At 46.0% G+C, this 24038-nt stretch overlaps 1 protein-coding gene across 1 annotated transcript in view; it reads right to left on the bottom strand.

The window, feature by feature from the left end:
• GRID1 (glutamate receptor, ionotropic, delta 1) overlaps positions 1–24038 on the bottom strand; it is an 840572-nt gene that overhangs the window by 48410 nt on the left and 768124 nt on the right. The window contains exon 16 of the mRNA XM_011995401.1: positions 2600–2795. Within this exon, the coding sequence (XP_011850791.1) occupies positions 2600–2795 (196 nt within the window). The remainder of the gene's footprint in view (positions 1–2599; positions 2796–24038) is intronic.

Here is a 24038-nt window from a genome sequence, read left to right as displayed (position 1 = left end):
GGTTCTACAGGAAGTGCTACCGTGGCCTTCCTTGTCTCCAAAAGTGTATGTGGACATTATTTTAGGTCGATACATTGGAGTGTAATTGCTGGGCCATACGGTATGTAAGTGTCCCATTTTATAAGAGAATGCTAAGCTCTTCTCCAAAGCGATTGTACTGAGCACACCCCCACCAGCAATTAACCAACTGTTACTCCACGCCTTCTTCACCACCTCTCATTTTGTGCCAAACTAATTGGTGTAAAATGATATAATCTTTATGGTCTTGACTTGCATTTCACAGATCACTAATAATTTTGAACATCTCTTCATTTGATTATTGGCCATTTGTGTTGCCTCTTCTGTGTCAAGCCTGTGCAAGCCTCTTGCCATTTTCCTGTTAAGTTATTTGAGCTTTTCTTATTGATATATTCTTGATAGTAATCTTGCATTGGTTATATGTATTGTAAATACCCCTCCCAGTGTGTGACTTGCCTTTTTATATTACTTAAAGTGATGTGTAATGAACAGAACTTTAACAAAGTCAAAAGTAGCTATCTTTTTATTTTTCTAAGCAGTGCTTTTTTTTTTTTAGCATTATGCAATGAATCTTCATAAGACCCTGTGAGGATGACAGTACTGGCTCTCTCTGAGAGTCAAAGAAAGCCAGGAAAAGGAACTCGAAGGCCATTTGGCCCAGGCCTCACATGCACAAAAGGCCTTAAATCAACATTGTGTTCATTATCTTCAAATGAGGTCACCTACAGCCACAAAGATTCACTGTCAGGGATGAAAGAAGACCCTGCAGCCTAAGGCTAGAGCACCATCCTTTGCAGTGAAGTGAGAACTATGAGGTTTTAATAAATCTTGTAAGCATGAGAATAGCACAGTTACACCGCATTCTATTATTATTGTCAAAGTATCACTTTGTTAAATCTAAACATTCAAAATTTATAATGATATGTATTGTCAGATCATTTAAGTCTCTAAGGAGACCCCCAAATGGAAAGTTGCCCAGGTCTTTCTCAACTCCAAGAGTTCCCAGACAGGGAGAATGGTGTGCTCCATTTCACAATGTTGGTAACTTACAAAACTGGAATTCACACCTAAATGTGTCAAGCTCCAGAGCCTAGACACATTCTGCTGTTCAATGTGGCTAAACGGCAAGGAAAAGTCATCCTGAGCATGGGATCCTGTACAAGTCATCCTATGCACAATCATCTTCCCAGTGGGCCTCACTCCACATGGCACCACAGCTAGGTGCCCCAGCCTGTCACGGGATAGAGGCTGCACTCTGTCTGATGCCCATGTGTTTCCAAAGCAAAGGGGGACTCAGGCCTCTCTCCCTTGACCCCTCTGGGGCACATCAGGGAGGCGCTGGCAGATTGCTGAGGACCATGAAGGGCAGGGTGGTGGGCCTTAGTGGCCCCAGAGCTTGCCCCAGGCTGTCCTGACATCCACCGCTCTCTGCAGGAAGGCCAAGATGTCACTGGAGTGGCTAGGGGGCAGCACAGGGATGAGTGTGTGTGTTGTGGTGGGGGGTAAGGTGTGAGTGCGCCTGTGAGGGTATACATGAGGAGACTCCACAGAGGTGGCAGGATGGGTCTGGGAGGGAAAGGATAGGAGGAGACACTGAGGCAGTCGGTCTGCTCAGAGAGGCAGCAGCGCTGACCAGGGGGCTGTACATGTCTCCGGCCCTATTCTCTAATGACCTCAGGACAGTAGCTGTCGCATGTGGGGGTCACTGGACAGGAGGACCCCACCACCAGCAGCAAAATCATAACACCTGCCTTCATCCCACCACATTCTTCTTCATTGACCTCCAAGGGCTCTACAGCTGCACATGAGTGGATAAATGCCAATTCCCCAGCTTGGAACCCAAGGAGTCATGAGTCAGAACCATCCAATCCTCAGCTGTATAAGAGGATAATAATGCTGAATTTGAGTCATTGTGGGAAATTGACTGAAACAAATGAGCAACATCTAACAGTGCTGAAGAGCATCATGGGCTTTCTCCTCCCTTCTTCCCTCTGGCACTGGTATCTTCCCACTTGTCCTCCCAAGGCTTTGCCCGGTAAGGCTCTGTCCCAGGCTGTCTGCCCTTATCCCCATCTCTGAGGCACACCTCTTCTCACAGTACGGCCCCAGAGATGAGCCCAGCCCACCTGGCTGACCCTTTCCCTGTGTGCAGACTACCCCAACCAGACCCCCAGGCTAACCACAGTGGGTCACCCTCTCCCCAACACCCTCCCTTCACTCCTGCACCTCTTCCTTGGTACTCTGCTTCTGCTTTTGCCAAGTGTTCTCACCTGAGGTGGACAGGTCTCTCTGTGCCACCCTCCTATGAGCCCATGAGGAGGGTGGGCCAAAGGTCAGGCTTAATCTGCCTGCTCCTCCCCAGCCAGCACCATTCTGCAAACTTGGAAGGTCCCTAAGGAGCAGCTGCTCTACTTCTGCTGCCCAGAAGGGGCATCCACCTAAAGAACGTGTGTGATGGATTGCCCTGTAGGTAACAGGGCTGCTCAGAGTCAGGTGCCTCTGGAGGTGTCTCCCACCTGGGGAATGACCACCCCTTGGCCCTGTCACAGTGCACGTGCCCAAGCGCCAGCTCCCCGCCTACCTTCCTGATGCCTTCTGAAGGACTGGACACACAGTTGTCAGCCCCTCCGTTCTTGCTGATGGTCCGCCAGAGTTCGGCAAACGTGCTGTCCTGCTCCAGGGGGTTGGTGCCCTTGGCTCGGAAGTACTCATATACAGCAGAATCCCGGACGGTGCCATAAGACATCTCCACTTGTTTGGACAAGTCCTGGAAAGTCCTGAAATGCAGAAAGGCAGCGAGGTATGAGTACATGCTGTGCACTGCACACTGCAAGGTTACAAATGGGCTGCAAGGCTCTTCTGAAGTCCAAGCCCAGCATGGCCCACTATCCACATTCTTCATTACCAGTCCCCCAAAGTTTGAGTCCCTCAGCCCGGAGAGGGCCTCATTCAATTACAGGTATGTTTTCTCAGTGTTGATTAATTCAATAAGATGACTGGGTGCCTAAAACCAGGTTCTTTACTGAACTGAAGGGATAAAAGGATGAATAAGACATGATTCTTGCCTTTAAGGAGCTTATAGTTCAGCTATAGAAGCAGACATATAGACAGAAAATCATAGTATCAAAGAGTCAGGGCAACATGAGAGGCTGTTTGCTGCGGATCTCCAACTCAGATGCCTGCAGAGCCTGCGCAGGAAAGAGGCCTATGTTGGCATTATGGACGATAATGATGGCTGGCCTGTGACACTCAGAGACAGCATGGGAAAGAAACGCACTCAGAGACCAACTGACTCAAGGTAAATTAAGAGGCATCCCCTCCAAAGCTTGCAGCTGTGCTAGGGGTCTAGGCAATTATTGACTTCGAAAGCTCCCCACCCCATGACCTCCCCAACCAATTTGGTTTTTGAAAAAATAAAGTAAATTGGATTTTTATATCTCTCCTGATTTTAAAATGTTGACAATTATTTAAAAGATAATGAAAAAAACAAAGCACTTCTGAAGGCCTTGGGTTTGCTCTCCTTAGAGGAGTGGCAGGTAGCTCCAGCCAGGTGCACATCAGAGGGGGGATTTCACGAAACAACAGCCATTGGCAGCCCAAGAGCAGACTTCTGAGCTAGGAGCAGAGGAGGAGATTCCTCTGGGGAAGGACGAATAGTCACAGCAGGAAGGACCAGTCCCTATGAAGATTTCACTTGCTTCAGAAGAGCGTACTTGGCTCAGCATGTTGAGAGAATGTCATGTACCAAACAGAATTGCAAAGTAAAAAAAGCCCAGTGGGGAGCTAGCCTCTCTCTCCAGGTTCCAACCTGATCACTCTTTACTTATTTCTCTTCTAGAAATCTCAGTCTCTCCTCTTTATCAACCCACATCATCATCCCTCCCTCTCTCTGAGTCACCGTTTCCACAGGAAGAGCCAGTCTTCTCAACTGGATCTACACAACCCTCCATCTTCTGGTCTCATTTCTGGCTGTTCTCCCCACCTGCACACAGCACCGTAGCCAACCTTGAAATGAGAAATCCCACACACTTCCCATCCGTGGCACCAGACCACAGTGCTCCCTCTGCCTGGAATCCCTTTATCTTCCTCCTCTAACAACACCTCTACAAGCCCGTTGAAAATCCAGCAGCCAACAGTTGCCCCTTTCCTTGGGGAGCTGTCCCCACCCCAGCCTCCCTGTGCCCTCTCCACACCTTGTGGGCTTCTGTGGCAGCACGAGCTCACCGGGACTTCAGAGGCTACATGCCAGAGCAGAGACAAGCAAGGGCTCTGGAGTCCAATTACCTATCTTGCCTGTCTGCCCTCCACAACCAACACTGTGGTCCAGAAAACTTAGTTAACTTATCTGTGCCTCAGTTTCCAAATCTTTTAATAATGGAGATAGAAGCAGAGCCTGTGGCAGAGGATTGCTATGAGGATTAAATGGGATTTGTGTTCAGCTCTCAGAGCAGTCCCTGACTACCGTGATTATTCAGGTCCCCACTGGACTATATGAATTGAGGACTGGAGCTGAAGGAGCCCCTTTTTTGCACTGATGGCCCTGGACCAATGCTGACAGCAGCCTCCCCAGCCAGCACACAGAAGGCCCAGCTGTGGATGCTTCCCCTTGCTTCGGAGACACATGCCACAGCACTCCTTATGTCCCTGCTACGTGGCCCAGAAACAGAGCTCAGTATTCGTTTCAATACATTAAAGATGAAAGGAAACATAAAATAACAAATTCGATGAAGAAATCTTTCTAATTATTGTTCATTATTTATATCTGATTGAAGCAAGATGTTCCTTTGCCTGAAGGGCCCCAAGGGTTGCAACTCTGCCGTAATCTGCCTGTAATGAAAGGAGGGGAATCTTTTTTATTCCACATTTTTAAAATTTTTTCTCATGGTAATACAAACAAATACAAGGCTTTGATGAATGAGAAACATCAGGATGAATTACATAGTTGAGTCTAAATACTGAGCTGCTCTAAATTGCTGCAGTTTTCATGAGTGTGGAACGAATGGGTAACTGCCAGGGATCTCCAAACTGTTTCATCCCCACATTTGAAATGGAGATTTTCTCTCTCCTCTAGGTATTATTCATGAAGGTGCCCATGTCCAGAGGCTCAGGGAATGTCTCTGGATAAGAAGCAGGCAGCCCAAATGTTTATGGCTTCATGTTCATTTCTGTTCCAGTAGACCTCACTGCTCCCACCCCAAAATGCCACCCCCATCTTCTTTGAATCTTACTGCTCAGACCCACGGTCATAGCCTCCATTCATCCGTCACCTCTAATAGCCACAAATTTGTGCAGAGGAATCTCTCCCATCTCAGACATGTACTCGATCTTTCAACAAAGGTTTCCAGGCTCACTAATGCCCAGCACAGGGGGCACTATCATCTTATTCCAGGGTGAATAAACTTATGGAAGGCTACTTGGGATGTTGAACAGAGGGACCCAACTATTCATCCACAAAAGCCATCATCTCCCTGAGGAAGTCATCCTCTTGTCACAGCACACAGTTTTGGAGGGGACACACAGGGAGGAATAAAGGAGAATGGGGACAGCCAGGCATCCAGACTGCCAAGCCAACACTGGCAGTCAGCGGAAGACAGATGCTGAAGTCAGATAGGACGCCCATTCAAGCAAGTGAGGGAGGCTTCACCTGGAGGAGGCTGTGCTACCAGCACACTCAATTTAGAACTTTTCTGAAGTCAGTCTCTTCAGCAACAATTGCTACGAAGTGTCCAGGTACCTCTACCACAGAGAGATGAAGGAGACGTGCCCATCACAGGTGTGGTCTCTATTAACCTCACATGCACAATGCAACTCACTGATGTCATTCAACCAGTTATTTCACCAACAGTTCCTGAATGTCTACTAGGTAAGGCACAGTGCACACCAAGCAAGGAATACATGGCAGGCATCATCAAGGGGTGAGTTGTCAGAGAAGTAAAGCAACAGTGACCAAACAATATGAGAGACATTAAAATACAGGTCTGTATGGGGGATCCCAGAAGCACAGAAAAGTAGCTAACCCATAGGTAGGAGCTAAAGAAATGCTTCCTAGAAGAGGGAACATTAAGCTGAGTCAGAGAGAACGGGTAGAGGCAGCCAGATGGAGAACCAAGGGGTAGAATGTTCCTAGAAGAGAAGGTATTACCTGAGAAGGCATTTGGGTAATGAAAACAGGTGGCTTATTCGGGACACAAACCAGGGAGCAATTCACATCAGCTAAAAAGACATAGGTGATGGAATTTGGCAGTCCTGGGTGTGGATGCTCCCTCTGAATGCCTTCACTGTTTGACATAGACCAGTAGCTCTCAAAGTGTGATCCTCAGAGCTGCAGTGTCAGCACCTCGGGCCTTAGGAGAAATGCAAATCCTTGGGCCCCACTCCAGACATACTGAGTCAGAAATTCTGAGGGTGGTGCTCAGCAGTCTATGTTTCCACAACCCTCCAGGTGATTCTGATGCATGCAAGCTCCAGAACCATGGACTGGGGCAAATCATTTAATCTCTGAGGCCTTAGATTTCAAAACTCATACCCAACTCACAGGGTTGTTGAAGATTAATGATCCCAGACATATACCTGGTACACAGTTAATGTTTAACAAATGGTAGCCCTTCTAGTAGACTGCTTATCAGTAGTTCAAATGGTTGGAGCACTGGGCTCATGTGAAGGAGTCATGGGTAACAGGCCAGAGTAGTCACACCCAGATGGAAGCAAGCATGGGCAAGCTGCATGTCTAAGCTTCCAGGCTCATGTGATTGGAGCCTATCTCCCCATCTGCCCATCTGTCTCCCCATTGAGAAGCCTATGGCCCATCTTGTTTCCATCTTGTTGCCAAGGTACATGCAAATGCTCCCCCATCAGCCCACAATTTGCTGTCTTGTCAACAGCACACACTTCAGGCACTCAGGATACCTAAAGGGATGACTTGCAGAATTCTGAACCCAGGATGAGCATAGAGACACCAAAACTCCTCTATCAGGCAATCTGGACCTTTGCTTTGTGGGTCGTCATAGTAACAGCCTAGCAGAGGCTACCCCGGGAAAGTAGTGAACTCCTAGGCAAGGAACTGCTCAGGAAGAATGGCCTCAAAAGCATCAGACCCAGGCTGCCCACCAGAGTCTGCACTGGCTCATGAAATACCATGGTGCAAGCTTGTGTATCCCTTGAGCCTCACTTCTGTTTGCTGCCTACCTTCTTACTTCACCTTTTGATAATATTTTGTGTTGGAATCCTTCCCTGACAAAGCCTACCCTCTCCTCCAATCTTATGTTTAATATTTCTACTTAAGTGTGTCCTACCAAAACTGGGTTTGAGACCAATGCGAGCTGCTTCTCTGTGTCTCCTGACCTGGATTACCGATTTTTTAAATTCCCACAAGCTAAAAGCATAGCTGATACCTTTGAGCACATCAGATTGTCTTGCAAAAGGACTTTGTAAGCATCCCTTGCCTCTGAGAACACTGTCCTCTAATTAAACATGCACCTCCAGGGAAGACCCACCATGCATCCTTCAGCTGTGGCCAAGGATATTCTCCACAGCTTGGTACCACCTCCTTTCCTTCCCACACCTTTCTCCATAAGTCAATCTTTCTATTTCCTTGATATATGTTCATTAACAAAGAGATAAATGTGTTTGCAGTATGAGAAAAATCAATAATACAGAATTTATAAATACATCTTTGCATGTTACAAAAATATTTACATTGGCAATGGAGATAAACACACTTGCAACAAGAGCAGAATCAATATTCAGTATATGTAATGGATTTCAACAACGGTGGGGATGTCATAAGCATGGGCCTGATACATTTGGATCTGGAAGTCCTATTATTCTTCTTTAAGGAGAAAACAATGTGGTGGAGTGGCTCAAAAGACACGGGAGGGTGGGGATATCCATTCTGGTGACTTGAAACTTTCATAGCTACAGCCTACAGATGCCTTTACTATTATTCTAGCAGTCTCGATTTTCTATCTCATGTCTGACTCTATAAGAGATGATGCTGCAATCATCAAAAGAATCCAGATTGCCTGGCTAGGGCTCCACAACTGGCTTCTAGAGGGCACCATGACCCACCCTGGTGCACACTGATAAGCCTCTCCTGGTTTTCTTCCCCAGGGTGCCCCATGACCTTTCTAATCTATCACCCATGCAGGGGAAGGCTTCCTAGGTGTTCTCCTTCTTTCATTCACTCGTCATTCAAACAACCCTATTTCCTGTGCATCTGCCTGCATTAGACAGTGCTCTAGGTCTGGGGATAGGGCATGAATGGCACCAAGTTCCTACTTTTGTGGATTTTACATAGCTGAGATGAGACAAAGAAACAAACATCAATGACAACAGCTACAATGCAATAACTAGGTAATGCCAGGGTCAGCAAACTTTCTGGAAAGGGACAGATAGTGCCTATGTGGTCTCTGAGGGCCACACAAGACTCAGTCACATATTCCTCGTTTTTGTTTTTGTTTTGTTTTCCAACATTTGAAACATTTTTAAAAAGGAAAAGCAGTCTTGGCTTGCAGGTTGTGTCAAAGCAGGCTGCAGGCCCTCTGAAGGCCTGTGGGGTATTGTCGGCTGACCCCTGCAGCTCTGTAACAAGTGATGAAAAAGGCTATGAAGATTAATAAAGCAGAGCAAGGGTGAGATAAAATGATGGAGGCAGTGATTACATAAAGTAGCCAGGGTGGATTTTGAGCCATTGGAGTTGACATCTAGGGCATGTGTTTCTCTAGTATCTGTCCTCGCACTGGACTAAGAGGAGCAGAGAGGAGTGAACTCGCAGAGGCTGGGGCTGAGGCCTGCTGGAGCTGTCCTGCGAAGGAGCTGAGACAGAGCGGCCAAGGAGCCAGCTTATGAACCTCTCCTACCTTGGAACATTTACCTAGGGACCTTCCAGGAAGCCTGGGAAAAGTGATGCTTGGGTGTACACAGGTGCTGTGATTAGAATACTGTCTCCGCTAAAACTCATGTTGAAACTTAAATCTCAATGTGGCAGTATTGAGAGGTGGGGCCATTGAGAGGTGATTGGATCATGAAGACTCTGCCTTGATGAATGGATTAACCCAGTCATGGACTAATCAGTCATCATGGGAGGGGAGACGGTATTTTTGTAAGAAGAAGAAGAGAGGCTTAAGCTGGGATGCGAGTAGGCTTGGGCCCCTGTCCATGTGATGCCCTGCACCACCACATGACACTGCAGGGAGAAGGTGCATACCAGATGTAGCTGCTGGACCTTGGACTTCTCAGCCTCCAGAACTAAGAAATAAATGCCCTTAAAAAAAAAAAAAAAAAAAAAAACTACCCAGTTAAAGGTATTCTGTTATAAGCGAGAAAAAATAGACTAAGAAAACAGTTCTCCTTTGTATCCAAAGTCTAGTCAGGGTGTGATTTGGAGTAGTGAGCAGAGGGACTGCAGATCTAAACACTGTATGAGAACACTTAGTGACCCACAGGGTGAGGGCTGCAGTGCCCACGGCAGGAAAATGCATGCTTCCATAGGCCACGGAGCACTTCTTCCAATCTATGCCTGAAAGCCAGCCTCGGAGGGCCAGCTGAGGTGCCCTCCCTCCTCACCTTCCTTCCCTCGACGGCGTTTTCTCTCCAAATCCCACTTCTTCAATTGCTATTGAAATTAAAAGACATCCAAAATAAACGGCTAGAAAAACTCAAAGCATTTAAATATATTTACATACTTGTAATAAGTAACAATTAATAAATGTAAATAAATATAAAAACAAAAGTAAAAGGAATAAGCAGTGAACTTCTGCAAGACTTCCACTTCTTACAAACACATTTTTGTAAATTTGCATTTTTATTATGTTATAAATAAAAAATGTGATCTGAATGATTTTAAATATCCTGCTTCTGCCCAAGCATCAGTTCTGGGCCTTGAGAACTGAGCTCTGTGCTCTCTTCTATCCTCTACGTTCACCCTTCCTCCTGGGTTAGCCTCCCATCAGCCAAGATCCACTGAGAGGCAGGAGGTCTCTCTACCAGCCCCATCAAACACCCTGTCCACAGCCACGAGGAGGCTGTGATAGTTGTATCTTCAGTCCCTACAGTAAGACAAACATGTCAGACTAACTCAAAGTGGTCTGAGGCCATCCCAGTTACTCAGGGCCCATCAGTACTCAGGCTCCCATACCAAGGCCAGCTGGAGTTTCCTCACTTCTGCACCTTCTGCCTAGATTCAACCCACGCCTGGTGCCCTGGTCCCAAAGCAGACTGTGAATTCCTAAACATGGGCATATGTGATACGTGTTTCTGATTTGCCAAACTCAGCCTAGATCCTGTATGTAAGCAGAGTTCAGTAATAGGAGCTGTGAAAATCACCTTGATGAAGTCAGATAATTGTGGGCCAGGTGCTAAGCCAAGTCAGAAGCTCAATGTCCACACTATTCACTAGGTCAATTCTGGGGCTTCTATTTCCCCCAGCAAAGGAGGCTTAGTGTAGAGCCTTCAGTGCTTCAGTGCTGCCTCCTCCAGCTCTTCTCGGCTACTCAACTTTTGGGGTGCCAGCCTGGAAGACCTCCTGCTCACTCGGGCCTCCAAGTCTTCACTCAGGTTCATTGCCTGCCTTCTTTGCTGTACCCTGCCTTTGTCAGGTGACTAAAACGTACCTACCCTGAAGGAATCAGCTCAGCTGTCATGTTGTATTGAAAGAGCGGGTTCATGCCCACTGGATCTAAGTCCTATGTGTTCTGGACTTGGCCCTATCCCCTTTGAGCTTCCTGTGTTGTCTGCCCACCTCAACCCTGAGCTCCCCCAGGGAATGGACTCTGTGTTCATCTCTGAATTTCTATCACCCCACATACAGGCTGACAGACATTAGGAGCTGAGTTCATGTTTTCTGGAAGAATGAACTCTGTTTTAAAACAATTTTGTGTTTAGAACTGAATGGCTGAATATGGCTGGGAGAAGATCCAAGCTAAATACCAGCATGGTGATTCTAACTTTAGAATCATGACCACTAGCCTCCAGGAGACCTTTAAATATGCCTGAGATCTTCTAAATCTCCCCGTGCACTTCCTCCTCCTACGTTCTCAGATGACTCTCAGACAATGAGGCTGCTTCTTGTTTCCTGAGAAGGGAGACGCCATCAGTGGAGAACTTTGCTTTTCTAACGAACTCCCTTCTCGAAAACTACCGAATAGAATAGTTGCCTTCCATTTTTTAAAAATGACAGTTTTGTTTTTTCTCCTATGTATGTCTAACTCTGTTTGTCTCCTAGATCCCAGACATTCTTGCTTTCTCAAAGTACATTGCTCTTCCAGTTGTCACCTCTATCTTCCTCATCATGAAATTATTTCTCTCTGCAGATCATTTCCATTGGCTTGAAAATACATACATACATCTTCGCTCTCGGGAAAAAAAAAAAAAAATCCTATGAAATGACATCCTCCTCCAACCATCCTTCCAGCTCTTCTTCTGGAGAGTTATCTATGATTACTGCCTCCATTACCCTCTTCCCATTTCTCAGAAACCTGGCTTACTCCAGTTTTCATCCCACTGCTGATCTGAAGCAACTTTCATCAAGGTCATTAATGATCTCCCAAATACAGTGGCCAATCCTCGGTCTTCACATCCCCCCGACCAGTAGCATTTGACAAGCCAACCACTCTCCTAGATGCCCTTCCTTCATTTGGTTTGCAGAAATTGCTCTTGCTCAGTCCTCCTCCCACCTTGGAGGATCTCCTTATTCATTTCCTTTCCTAGTTCTTTTTTCTGTTCTCAGACTCTGAATTTTGGAATCTTCCAGGGATCAGACCACAGATCCCTTATCTTCTGGGTTGCAGGACTTTTGCCACAATCTCATTATGTCAGTTGTCCGTAGATGCAGCCACACATTGATGACCACAGTGGGACACCCCAGCCCTGACCCACCCCATCCACTCCTGGCAATCACCCACCTGACCACTTCATTTGGATGGCTAATAGATCTTCACACTAAAAATGTTCAAACTTGAGCTCTTAAATCACTAACCCCTAAATCATGCCTGCTCTTCCTTTAGTTCTCCCATCTCAGTCAAACACTGCTCTATTCTTTGAGATGTTGTAGCCAAGAGCCTTGAAATCACTACTGACTTCTCTCTTTCTTATGTATCACAATACAAATTTCAGCATTTCCTATCTCTTCCTCTATCAAGATACATCTAGAATCAGATCACTTATCATGACCTTCACTCTGCATCTTATCTGGACACTGAGATAGTCTCTCTAAGAAACTCCTTGCTTCCACCTTTAACCCCTACAGCTATTCCCTGGGGAGGTCAAGCAGAGTGATCCTTTAAAAATCTATGCCAGATCATGTCACCTCATCATTCAAAGCCCTCCAATGACTTCTTGACTCCAAAGTCAAAGGGAGCATCCAAAGTCCTCATATGGCCTGAAAGGTCCCATGTTATGTGGACCCCAATATATCTACTCTCACCATACCAGCCTCCCTGCCTTCCCACTTCAGGGTTTCTGTAGTTTTTTATTAACCTTATCCTGGTTTACTCTTCCCTCAGATTTGTGATTGGCTCACTCTCTCAGGGTCTGAGTCGAATCAAATGTTACCTTCTCCATGATGCCTTTGTTGACAATCTTTTACAAAATACAACACCCCTTAAATTATATGAAAAAAAAAAACACAAAAACACATCACAACTTGACATATATGGCTGCTTAATGTTAGTTCCCCTCCTAGAATGGGACTTGGCTATTTGTTTTGTTGCTGTATCACCAGTGCTTACAACTTGAGTGACCAATCACCCCAGTTTGCTTGGGAACTAGAGATTTCCTGGATGCAAGACTTTCAGTGTTAGAACCAGAAAAGTTCTAGCCAAACTGGGATAATATGCCCTCTACCTACAATAGTGCCCAGCTCATGGTAAACACTCCAATGAACATAGGTTATATGTATGAATCATATATGAATGAGTTGGCCTTTTTCTTGCCTTTAAAACATCTAGTTTGGATAGTCTGTTGGAAAAGTCTTCATCTTGGGTTGACTAGTCTCCCTTCAGGACAACTGTGAGTCAATCATCTGCAGAGAAGCAGGCCTAGTAATAGTTTGAGGTGCTTGAACCAAAGAACTGTGGCCTTGAGCCAGGAGGCACAGCACAAAGCTACATGGCTTCAGGCTGCCCAGGAACAGATTGCCAAGGAGTCTGGGAATCAGATCTAGTTCTTTAGGCTCAATCCACAGGGTGCTGAAACTTCATGATACAGGTTTTTTGTGGGTGCAGTGGAAATCAGCATCCACCAATTAAGAGAATTCTCCTGGGATACAGTTGTTGTCTGCTCCCCTGGCTCCTGTGTCCCTGCCACTCCATGGGAGTCCTGCCAGCCAGCAAGACCTCCATGCCAGGAACATGGCTAGCTCCCAGCTCTCAACACCCACAAATATTTGCTGTCACAAATCAAGATAAAAGCAGGATGCACCATTAACCTTTAATATATCAGTGCTGGGGCTCTTAATCCATTATGAAGCTGTCACAAATGTGTCTGAAATGCAAATCAGGGCAGCAGCCCTTGGGGAGGCTGTGAAGGTGCCTTCTTCCCCTTCTGGCACAGCCAGCATCACCCTGTACTCCAGAGAAACAGCCTGAGCCTCTTCTCTCCCTGCTAATACTATCTTTCCTTCCCTCTTCTTCTTTTCAAATGTCTGCCTGAACCCTCTAGTGTGTCATCTTCCCCAGCAGTCACTTGATATGCCAGAAGAAAGATACAATGAGACTAACTTCCAGACCCTGTGCTAACACTTGCTTTATACTGTTTCATTGAACCTTGGCAATAGCCCTTTCATAAAGTTATTATTGCTAGCCCCCTCATTTTACAGATTAAAAATCAAGGCTTCAGGAGATTAAGGAATTTATGGAAGGTCACAGAAGCAGCAAGTACAAGAGCTGTCTTCACACTCAGGACTGCTTGGTACAAAAACCTGTCCATATTAGTATCATCCTATGGTGATATTAAGTAGCTCATAGCTAAGTGAGGAGGGTGAACAGGCACATGGATCATTAGAAACATCAAGCAAAACAGTGCTAGAATGAAGCATAGAGTCATGGGAACATGAAGTTGAACTTGTCCCAGCTTAGCAGACAAGGAACTAGGGCTGTGGGCAAAGAGGGAGGGTTCATGGGAAGGGTGAGGCTAAGGCTGAGACTTAAGGAGAAACAGGAAATGGACATGTAGAAGAGATAAATAAAAAATGTTCTGTGCAAAGGTAACATTGCATTGTTTAAATCATGGATGTGTGTGAGAAAGAGAAATCTTCTGGGAACTAGTAACAGTTTACTAGGAGACAGCAGAAATGGTATATTACTAAGCACTAAGAATAGGATTGCAGGACAATTGTCCATAAAATACTTAGAGGATTGTTATAATGGAATTTTTGTGGAAGTGCAAAGATAATGGAAAAATGATAAGCTATCGATGTTCCCTAGACAATTATGGGGCCAGAGAATGTGTGAGCTGAGTGGGTGGAGACATCTTATACTGTGGACAGTGAGGAAGCCACTGCAGAAAGTATGCCACACATATTTTAGAATGCAGAGCTGAGAAGCAGCTGTGAGTCCATGTGCTTGCACATATGTGTGCATGCATAAATGTGCACACCTGTTCAGGCCTGGGTGTGTTCATGTAAGAATGTATACTCAAGGGCCCCAGGGCAGGAAGAAGAGAAGAAAGATGGAAGAGAGTGTTGCTGGAGGGCCAGGACAATTGGATGGGGGTATGCCATTTGCTATGACTAACTTTAAAATAAAGGAGTGGTTGTGAGTTCCTCAGTGGTTGGATGGGGACCCCAGAGGAGGTGGATTCATGTGGCAGAGAGCCCAACCAAAGCAGCTGGTGAAGGGATCACAGCACACAAGACATCTGCCTGCCTGAGCTTGTTTATGGATCTGAGCAGTCAGTACTCATGGTGCAAGAAAACAGACTGAGGCTCTTCCCTTGTGGGACAGCTGGAGGGAAAATACTAGCACACATGGGCCAGTGATTGAACAATGCAAAACCAGCTGTAATTAAATGTGAAGCTACAAGATCTAGCTGTTTCGAATCAGTTTGCAGAAAAATCACATTAACAAGGATATAGACTCTGATGGGAAGTTTAGGAAAGGGAATTGGGAGGAGAAGTTGTGCTCTATCATTGATGAGTCTTGTCTGAGTTCAGAGAATGGGAGGATTCCTACTCTGTGCCATGTGCTGTTACACAGGCTAGCACATTTCATTCTCAGAACCACCCTCTGTGGTAAGCTACTCTTCCCACCTTATGGATAAGGAAATTATGAAGTTTTTGAAGCTGGTCCATGCCAAAGCCAAGTTGAGCTTGTTGAGCTGTTGATGCTAAGCTGTTCCAGGCCTGGATCTCCTAGATGCCTTAGCTATCTTCCCAAACCAGCTCCAATTAAGGATGATGTCCATGTCATGGAACGTTCGGTTACAACTTTTTTTATCTTGGACACCATTTCTCTTGTGGCACCATTAGCAATGCCAGGTGCCAGTCACAGCACCCCAAGAGCTCCACATTCCAAATAACCTTGACCTGGCGTGCTCTCTGGCCAGTGACAGAGACTATCTGCTGCAGGTACCTGCACTCCCCAGGGGGGCATCAATGGGAGCCTGCCTATGCCCCAATCAGGACCAGGATACTGGCAGGATAGAGCATGGTGCTGTTTTTTGTTCTTTGAAGTAATTATTCATCCCATTGACTTTTTAGGGTTTGGGCAAGACACTCAGGATAACTCTGCCAGTATCCAACAGTGTTTGCCCAGTTGGAGCAAAACATCCCACTACAGAACACTAGATATACCACCATGGAAAAGTTGTTGGAAAGTACACAGATGGACAAAAACATCTGGGGATATCCAAACATATCCAGACCTGGTGCCAGTCCCTCTTTCATGGGATCCTTGTGACAGCCCTGGGAGAACAGTTCTAATTCTTAGGACCCTGGGAGGTAAGGTGGATTCCCCAGAGAATTAAAGACTCATATCAATTTATGCAGGACCCTACAGCTGGTCATGAGCAGAGATGATCGCATATGCTAGGCTGTTCTGGCTGAAGTCTGGTTCTAAATATCAAACCTCTTAAGCAGAGAAAACAAGGGAAGCAACACATTGCAGTTCAGGCGCTATCTCACCAGGAGTCCAGGGCCTGGATTCTGGACCCTGCCTAGGGAACATGGCATTTCCTTGCTCTTAGGAGTACTCATGCTGGAGTGGCAGGACAGGGAAGCGGTTCAGAACCTGGGCAGAGTGCGCTTTCAAATATCACTCTACATCTTGCTAGCTCTGTGGCCGTGGATAAGCTATCTAACCTCTCTGTGCTTCAGTGTTCTCATCTATGCAACAGGAATATTCATGGATTGAGTGAATTCAGGCAGAGCACTGAGCATAGTGCCAGTCTGTGGGAAGCATCTAGTAAGTGTTAGCTATCGTTATGAGCTTCAGTTTCCCCAACGATTACATGAGGGAATGATGCTATGCCAGTGCTTGTAAACTGCCAACCTGCATGCCCAGTCCAGAAGTGGCTGGTTTGGCTAGCATGCTCTTTGCCTGCTTTGAATCTGCATTTTTTTTTTAGCCTGGGTCTGTGATTTTTGGGTCATCACAGGCTCAGCACTCTGGTCTTAGACCGACATTTACATTCTCTGCTTAGCCCTGTAAACACTGCGATGGAAACCCACTGAACAAGATGATCCATCAGGCCTTTTCCTGCTGTGATATTTCATGATTCTATGGCCTGGTCTGGAACTAAAAGACTTATCTTGTTTAGGATTCTCTCTTCCAGAAAAGCAGCATCATGGGCTTTTTTCTTTGAAACATAGCTGTTTTCTCTGAAAACTAGAATCTCATTTTGCAGTGTCTGTTGGGACTCAGAGCTACCACGGGGAGGATCTCACAGAGAACAGACCTCTAGTGATTAAAATGTAGTGTGCTCAGACGCCAGCAGCTTTGCCTCTGCAGGGTGCTGGAAGCCACCTCCTCAGAAGCAGGGACCCAGGGAGCTTGTCCCCAAGTCACACCAAGGCTACAGCCACACTGCGCCCAATGGGGCAAAGCAAATCAACCACCTTCAAAGGCACCAGCTCAGGTCATTGTGGTCTTTTCTGACTCTTAAGAACATTATAGGTCCCTGTAGTGCCTCAGAATGAAAGGTAATGCACAAAATTTAGCCACAAACCCAAAGCAAAGCCAATGTCTTCCTCTCTGGGAGAAGAGAGACTTCCAGCAGGAAGAGCCAAAGATGAATTTTGGGTGGAAGCTGCTTGCCATTCTTCAAGAGAAATGAGCATTCCAAGGGAACCCTCACCATTCCAAGATGGTGCTCTTTGCCTGCTGTCTCTCTAGACTACCATGTCTGCCAAAAACAAGGTTCTCCCTGGAATGGTTTCCTTCTGCCATGTTCACAGGGCATCCAGGCCAGGTAGGAGGAACACTGCCTCCTGTGTTTCCTGGATTCAGAGCCAGGCACACCAGGACCAGGCTGTACCTGAATTTTTGCACTGAAATCCCAGGAGTCACTCAGCAGATGTTGCATCCTGATTTGTTTGAGTGGATGAATGAGGTATAAGACACACATCTCACTGCCTCATCTGTGTTTTACTCTCCTTTCTCCTATTCCAGAGACAGTAGTCAGGTCAACAAACAGGGATAACTAAAGGTCTCTGTAAAGGTATTTCTGATATTCCTTCATGGGTTTGGCTAAACAGTCTGGAAAAGTAAAAGCAAAAGAACCAGAGGGCGCTTGGCTTGAGGAGACCCCCAGGTAGGAGAGGGTTCCAATGCCAGGATGGGGGGCTTCAGGGACCACATGACTGCAGTGAAGGGAGCCGCTGGGCCAGCAAGGCGGCTGCAAGTGGAGCCATCTCAGGTGAACCCCAAGTCCCTCTGCCCTGTACACTGGATCCCCAGCTCCCTCCATAATATTTCTCCCCACCCACAAGGCCATTGCCAACCAGAGACAGACTCCCTTCTCCTTCCAAACCATAGGGCTCCTCTCCCAGGGAAGAAACCGTGTTCCCCCATGCCTGAACTGAGCCCTGTATGACATTTTTCCTGATGCCAGGGCCTAATGGGTTACGTGGCCTACCAGAAGAGAGTTGCACTGTATCATAGGAAGCACCACATCTGCCACGCCACCGTGACAAGGTTCTCTGTGGGAGGCTGGGATGGATTCTGACCATGAAGCTGTCTGGATAAGCCTTTCATGGGTCCCCACTCTCTTCAGGAGGAAGGGACCCCTCCAGATCTGACTCTTTAGGCCTGAAGGATTTGTCCCACTTATTCCTCCAGCAGCTACTCCTATAGTTTATGTTCTGTCCCGTGCAAGATTTTGTTTCCCAAGCCCACAGTGCTCTCTCCTGCCTCTAGTCCTTCTCATATGCCACATGGAACAGTTCTCCTTTCTAAACACGCGGACAACTCCTCATTCCACATCTTGGGGAACATATCACTACCTTCAAAATTCTGTTCAAGATATTTCCCCTGTGATGGGTTGGAATGCATCCCCCCAAAGTAAATATGTGGCATCCTAACCCCTAGTACCTACAAATTTGATCTCACTTGGGGAGTCCTTATCAGAGGTCATCAAGTTAAATGAGGTCATTAGAGTGGCCCTACTCTGATACCACTAGTGTCCTTATAAAAAGGAGAAATTTCTACACAGATACCTACACAGGCAGAATGCCACGTGTAAAATGAAGGCAGAGAGCAGGGTAATGCATTTACAAGCCAAAGAACACCAAAATTGCCAGCCACCGTCAAATGCTGGGGGAGAGGTGAGAACAAATTCTCCCTCACAGCCCTCAGAAGAAATCAGCTCTGCCCACATTTTGATCTTAGACTTTCAGCCTCCAGAACTGTGAGACAATAAATAAATTTGTCCTTCTCTACTGGACAAATATACTCCAGTTTTCTTTCCACATAAGCAAACCCCAGCAGCCCCAGGGTCACACCTAGACAGTGACTAGCCCACCACACATGTTTACAGCTGTGGGGTTCAGGATGAAGGGGTCAACCTACAGATCCAAAGTCCTCTAAAGAGCTACGCTTGTCCACCCTCCCAGGTTTCCCTCCTTCTTCCCATGATCCTAAAGGGTTAATATGATAATTAATGCATAGGATCCTAATTCTTATGATATTAATTAAACTGAAAACTGAAGATGGTGTTTAATAACTTAGTATCAGCAGGTTCCAGGCACTTTAGCTAAATCAAGTTTGTGATACTTTGTTCACAGTACCCCTAAGAAACTAATACAGCACCCATGTGCCCTGACAATCACAGAAACTTCCCTAATCATGGTACTCATCTTGCTGTGCTGTACTGAGTCACTTCTCTGCCTGCTCCTCTGAATTGCCAACTGCCACTCCATGAAGGTGGAGAACATGATTTCTCATCCACTTTTTATCTCCAGAGCCTGACACAATGTCAGGTGAATGATAGGAGCAAATGATCTCTTTATTGTAGAAATGTAACAATGAATGAGTGAATAAACGAATAGGATGATTTCTGATCATAGACAACTGTTGCAACATGGTCATTATGTTGGTTACAAGATAATGTTACCATAGCACTGTTACTCCACCAATGTCCAGCTTAATCCAGGTATTGAATGTGCTCCATACTGCCTGCTGGATGAATAAATGAATAGATGAGTCAATTAACCTGTAAAAAGAGACACCTCCCAGAGTATAAAAGGCACAGTGTCCTCTCCAGCATGACTTCATTCCTGGCGTCATGTTTCTTGAGAGGAACCTTGCCATATGGAATAGTCACTCAGTGTTGATGTGCAGCAGAGCATGGCATGAAGGCACTGAGAGGCCCAGGAGGGAGCTCTTGACTGGGAGTCACAAGATCACCCTCCTTGTGCAATTAGTCTGACAGTCAACATGTGAGAGCCTCCAGTAAGAAGAGTCATGCTTTTAAAAGAATGCCTACTATGTGTCAAGCTCTGGGTAGAATCCTCATGAAACCCATGAAGGGCAAGTATGAACATCTCCACTTTCCAATGAGGAACCCAGGCATATGAGATAGGTGACTTGTCTGTGGTCCTGTAGCCAGTAAGGTGTAGCAAAGATTTCTACCTCAAAAATGCTCTTCCCTTGGAATCAGAGCATTACTTTGAGACTAACCTTACATCTCAGACTTTTCCATCTCTGTTTCCAGTTTTTTATCTTTTGTAATGTCTGAATGTATTTACGTCTTATTATCCTGCATGGTTTGAAGAAGCATTGTCAACGTATCAGCCAACAATAGCTGTGCTTGGAGAACACAAGCAATGAGCTCAGTCTCTTCGCTGACAGCCGAGCTTGAAGCCACAGGCATGGGTACCTTGGAGGTGGCAGTGGCAGCAATATTAGAATCTGAGGTTTCATTTCCCACAAAGGAAATGAAATCCAGGAGGGCACAATAGGTCCCCTCTCCACTTGAAGTCTTTCCTTTCAACTTTTCAACAGGAATGTTTTATTAAGTGATGTACGTTAATGTAAAGCATTGGATTTGATTCAAATAAGCTTACATTTGAATCCAAGTTTTGGTTCACACTAGGTATGCGGACTGTTTTCTGCCTTGGTTTCCTCATAAGCAATCAGAGCTTAATGTGGTAAAAATTAAATGATGTAATTTTTGGAAAGCACTTAGGCAGTTTCTAGTACAGAATATATTGTATAACACAGTATATATTCACACACAGACTACATAGTATACACTGTATATTAAAATGAAAGTAATTCCTCAACAAATGATATGTCATTATTAGAACTACCATTATTAGTGCTACTGTTGTTGTTGAAGTAATTTCCCTTACAGGGCTGGGAAACCAGGTGTGACTGATATTTAAGTAGACTCCTTCTCTACTGGACAAATATACTCCAGTTTCCTTTCCACACAAGCAAACCCCAGCAGCCCCAGGGTCACACCTGGACAGTGACTAGCCCACCACACATGTTTACAGCTGTGGGGTTCAGGATGAAGGGTGTCAACCTACAGATCCAAAGTCCTCTTAAGAGCTACGCTTGTCCACCCTCCCACGTTTCCCTCCTTCTTCCCATGATCTTAAAGGGTTAACATGATAATTAAAGCATGGGATCCTAATTCCTATTATATTAATTAAACTGAAAACTGCAGATGGTGTTTAATAACAACTTAGTCCCAGCAGGTTCCAGGCACTTTACCTAAATCAAACGTATCATAAAACTGGCATGAGACTCAGAGTCTAGCCCTGCCACATCTGGCCAGGGACACATGTTTTCACTTAGAGCAAAAGCAACACACCATCTCTATTACTTATGCAGATATGGTCTTAAATTGCTTGACAGTCTGATTCCACCCTACCATCTTCTGGAGCCAAAAATAAAGGAGTATTGATTGCAAAGATTAATAACAGAGCTTAAGGAGGAAAATGGTTCAAAACACCTTTTTTCTCTCCCTTCGTGATATAAACGCCTGCCACCCCTGCAACCTAATTTTGTCACCCAGCGCACGGGAGTGTATTAATTAAAGTGACACCAAGGACAGGAAAATCTGAACTCTTGGGGTGATGACTGGAAATACATAAATATGCATCTCCAAGCTGTCTCGGGAAGGGAGGCACGTTGCCAGGCAAGATCAGCATAATTCCACCAAAGGGAGGGTGGACAGGAGTGTGCACACCTCACCGCTGGAGGTCAAGGCTCTTTTCTGGCAAATGTCTCCTAAACCCAAAGAAAGAAACTAGACAAAGAGCAAATATGTGATTTTTCTACCTTGTCTCTAAAGAACTACACCATCACTTTTGTAAACGTCCTCTGATATGGTCTGGAGGGAGCTAATACAGAATGTATATTTATTATGCACTAAATTTCCAGACTATACTGACAGAGATAGAGTGGTGCCATTTTATAGGCAAGGACACTGAAGCCCAGCATGGTTAGTCAATGTCTCAGCCAGTATTGAATACTAGATTTGACAAAACCACACCCCTACACTGATCTGCTGAAACAGAAGGCATGAAAGAACAGGGTAGAATGAACAGGTGTTTCCCAGGGGGCCAGCCCTAGAACACTTCTCCTGGTGGGTATGGATAGGAACCTCCCTCCAGGGTCAGCACATCCTTTGAAAGGGGCATTTCTTGCTGCCATGCCTCCCACCAGCAGAGGGTGCACTGGGACTTTGATGCCTCTCCCCACTGGGGGCAGGTACCTGCAACCTTGGGTGGAGAAGTAAGAGATTTAGTTGAGGTTGGCTTGGAAGGCATGAGGGGATGGGGGATGATTTTAGAGGTGCTCATTTACATTTTTTATTTAGGTGAACTTCATTGTAGTCAATAAACCAGTTTCAACAGCCAACTGTACTTTGTGACTGATTTCGGTTACTACAGGGGACGTGACCTCAGCTCATCCCGAGCTTCCCCACTGTCATTACCTGTTGGGCATCTCCACCTGGGTATCTATGCACATCTAACACTTACCTGGTCTCAACTGGACCTTGTTCTGCCTACCCAAGCCAGCTCCTCCCCTGTACGGCTCATGTTAGGTGCAGGTGCCCCCATCTACCCAGGTCTCGCACTAACACCTGGGCTGCCTTGCCCCTTACTCTGGCCTTTCTCCCACCTGTCATATTCCAACAGGCCTGACCGAGTTGAGCCCCACAATATTTCTCAGATCTCCCTACTCCTCCAACATCAGTGCTACTTCTGTAGTTGAGGAAATGCGGAGAACATTCATTAGGCTGTAACGAGAGGGAACTAAGCAGAGGCAGAGAGGAGCAGACACATAGAAGAGAACCCAGGATCAATGATAACAGCAAAGTAGTGAAGACCTTGCTCTCTGTGGTTATGTGATTGGCATGACTGTCTCCAGTATAAATCTGCACCCACATCTAGCACATGGGAAGCCCGTCTATTCTTTATCTGCTGTTCTTCCTGGGAAAAATTTCCCCTGCATCCTCTGGGACTCCCAGGTAGAGGCAGGCATTCTGGTATGTAGCAACTCTTTCTAGAATCACACACACACAAACACGCACACAGACAGAAAGAGAGAGGGGGGGAAGAGAGAGAAAGAGAGAGACAGAATGTTTTTTATCTGTTAGCCTACTCCCCTAGTAGGCTGTTTTTTTAAAAAAAGGATAAAGACAAACAATAGAAGATTATTAGTGAGTTCTTACTATGTATAGGGCAGTGTTCTGAGTATTTACAGAACAACCCTTTTAGGTTGGCCCTATTAGTATTCTTAGTCTACAGAAGAGGAATCTGGAGTCCAGAAGGTTAATCAGCTTGCCCAAAGTCACACGTCCATTCAATATCAGATCCAGGATGTGAGCTCAGGCTGTCTGGCTCCCGTACATGGACTCCTAACCATGCTCCTGCACTTTAAGTTCATGAAGACATGCAACAGGTCTAGCTTCTTCCCCAGTGTGCCCCCAGAACTGAGCACAGCCCCTAGCACATGGTAGGTGGTCAACAAAAACTTTGTGAGTGAATGAGTGGATGAATCTAGTCTGTTTGTGGGTATTATTGCTGTAAACCCTGATAACTGGTCTAGTAGTATTCTGTTGCCAGCTGTCTGACTAGGCTTCCCCGCTCTGCAGGAAATGACAACTCCCCTTGCCCTCCATTTCCATGAATTCATGCTGAGCCAGTGCTCTTCCTGGAAGGCACCCACCATTCCCCATCCCTAAGCCCCAGGCAAAGGCCAGCCATGTAGAATCACATACCGTCTCACCTGCTGAGTTATCCCCGTTTTCCGAGGAAAATCCCCGGCTAACCTGCTGTGTACTATGACTGTTGTTATTATGAGATAAGGTGTATTAGTCATGTGAGGGCATCAGCACGCACATTCCACAACCTGTCAGACACAGGAGACTGGGGATGCTTCCATAGGGAGGCTCAGAGAGGGATCCCAGGGAAGGAAATGCAGCCTCAGTCTGGCCCTTCCTGGCCAAAAACAGAAACCAGAGTAAAAGAAAGAAATGCACATAGACAACAGGCAGATTCATTCCGTATGTGAGCAATGGAGCATGTGCCTCTGACTCTGTGTGTGTGTGTGTGTGTGTGTGTGTGTGTG

Source organism: Mandrillus leucophaeus, unplaced genomic scaffold (assembly GCF_000951045.1).
Source record: "Mandrillus leucophaeus isolate KB7577 unplaced genomic scaffold, Mleu.le_1.0 Scaffold488, whole genome shotgun sequence".
NCBI classification, from domain to species: Eukaryota; Metazoa; Chordata; class Mammalia; order Primates; family Cercopithecidae; genus Mandrillus; species Mandrillus leucophaeus.
The sequence above is the reverse complement of the archived record's forward strand: the minus strand, read 5'-3'. Positions and strand labels throughout refer to the sequence as shown.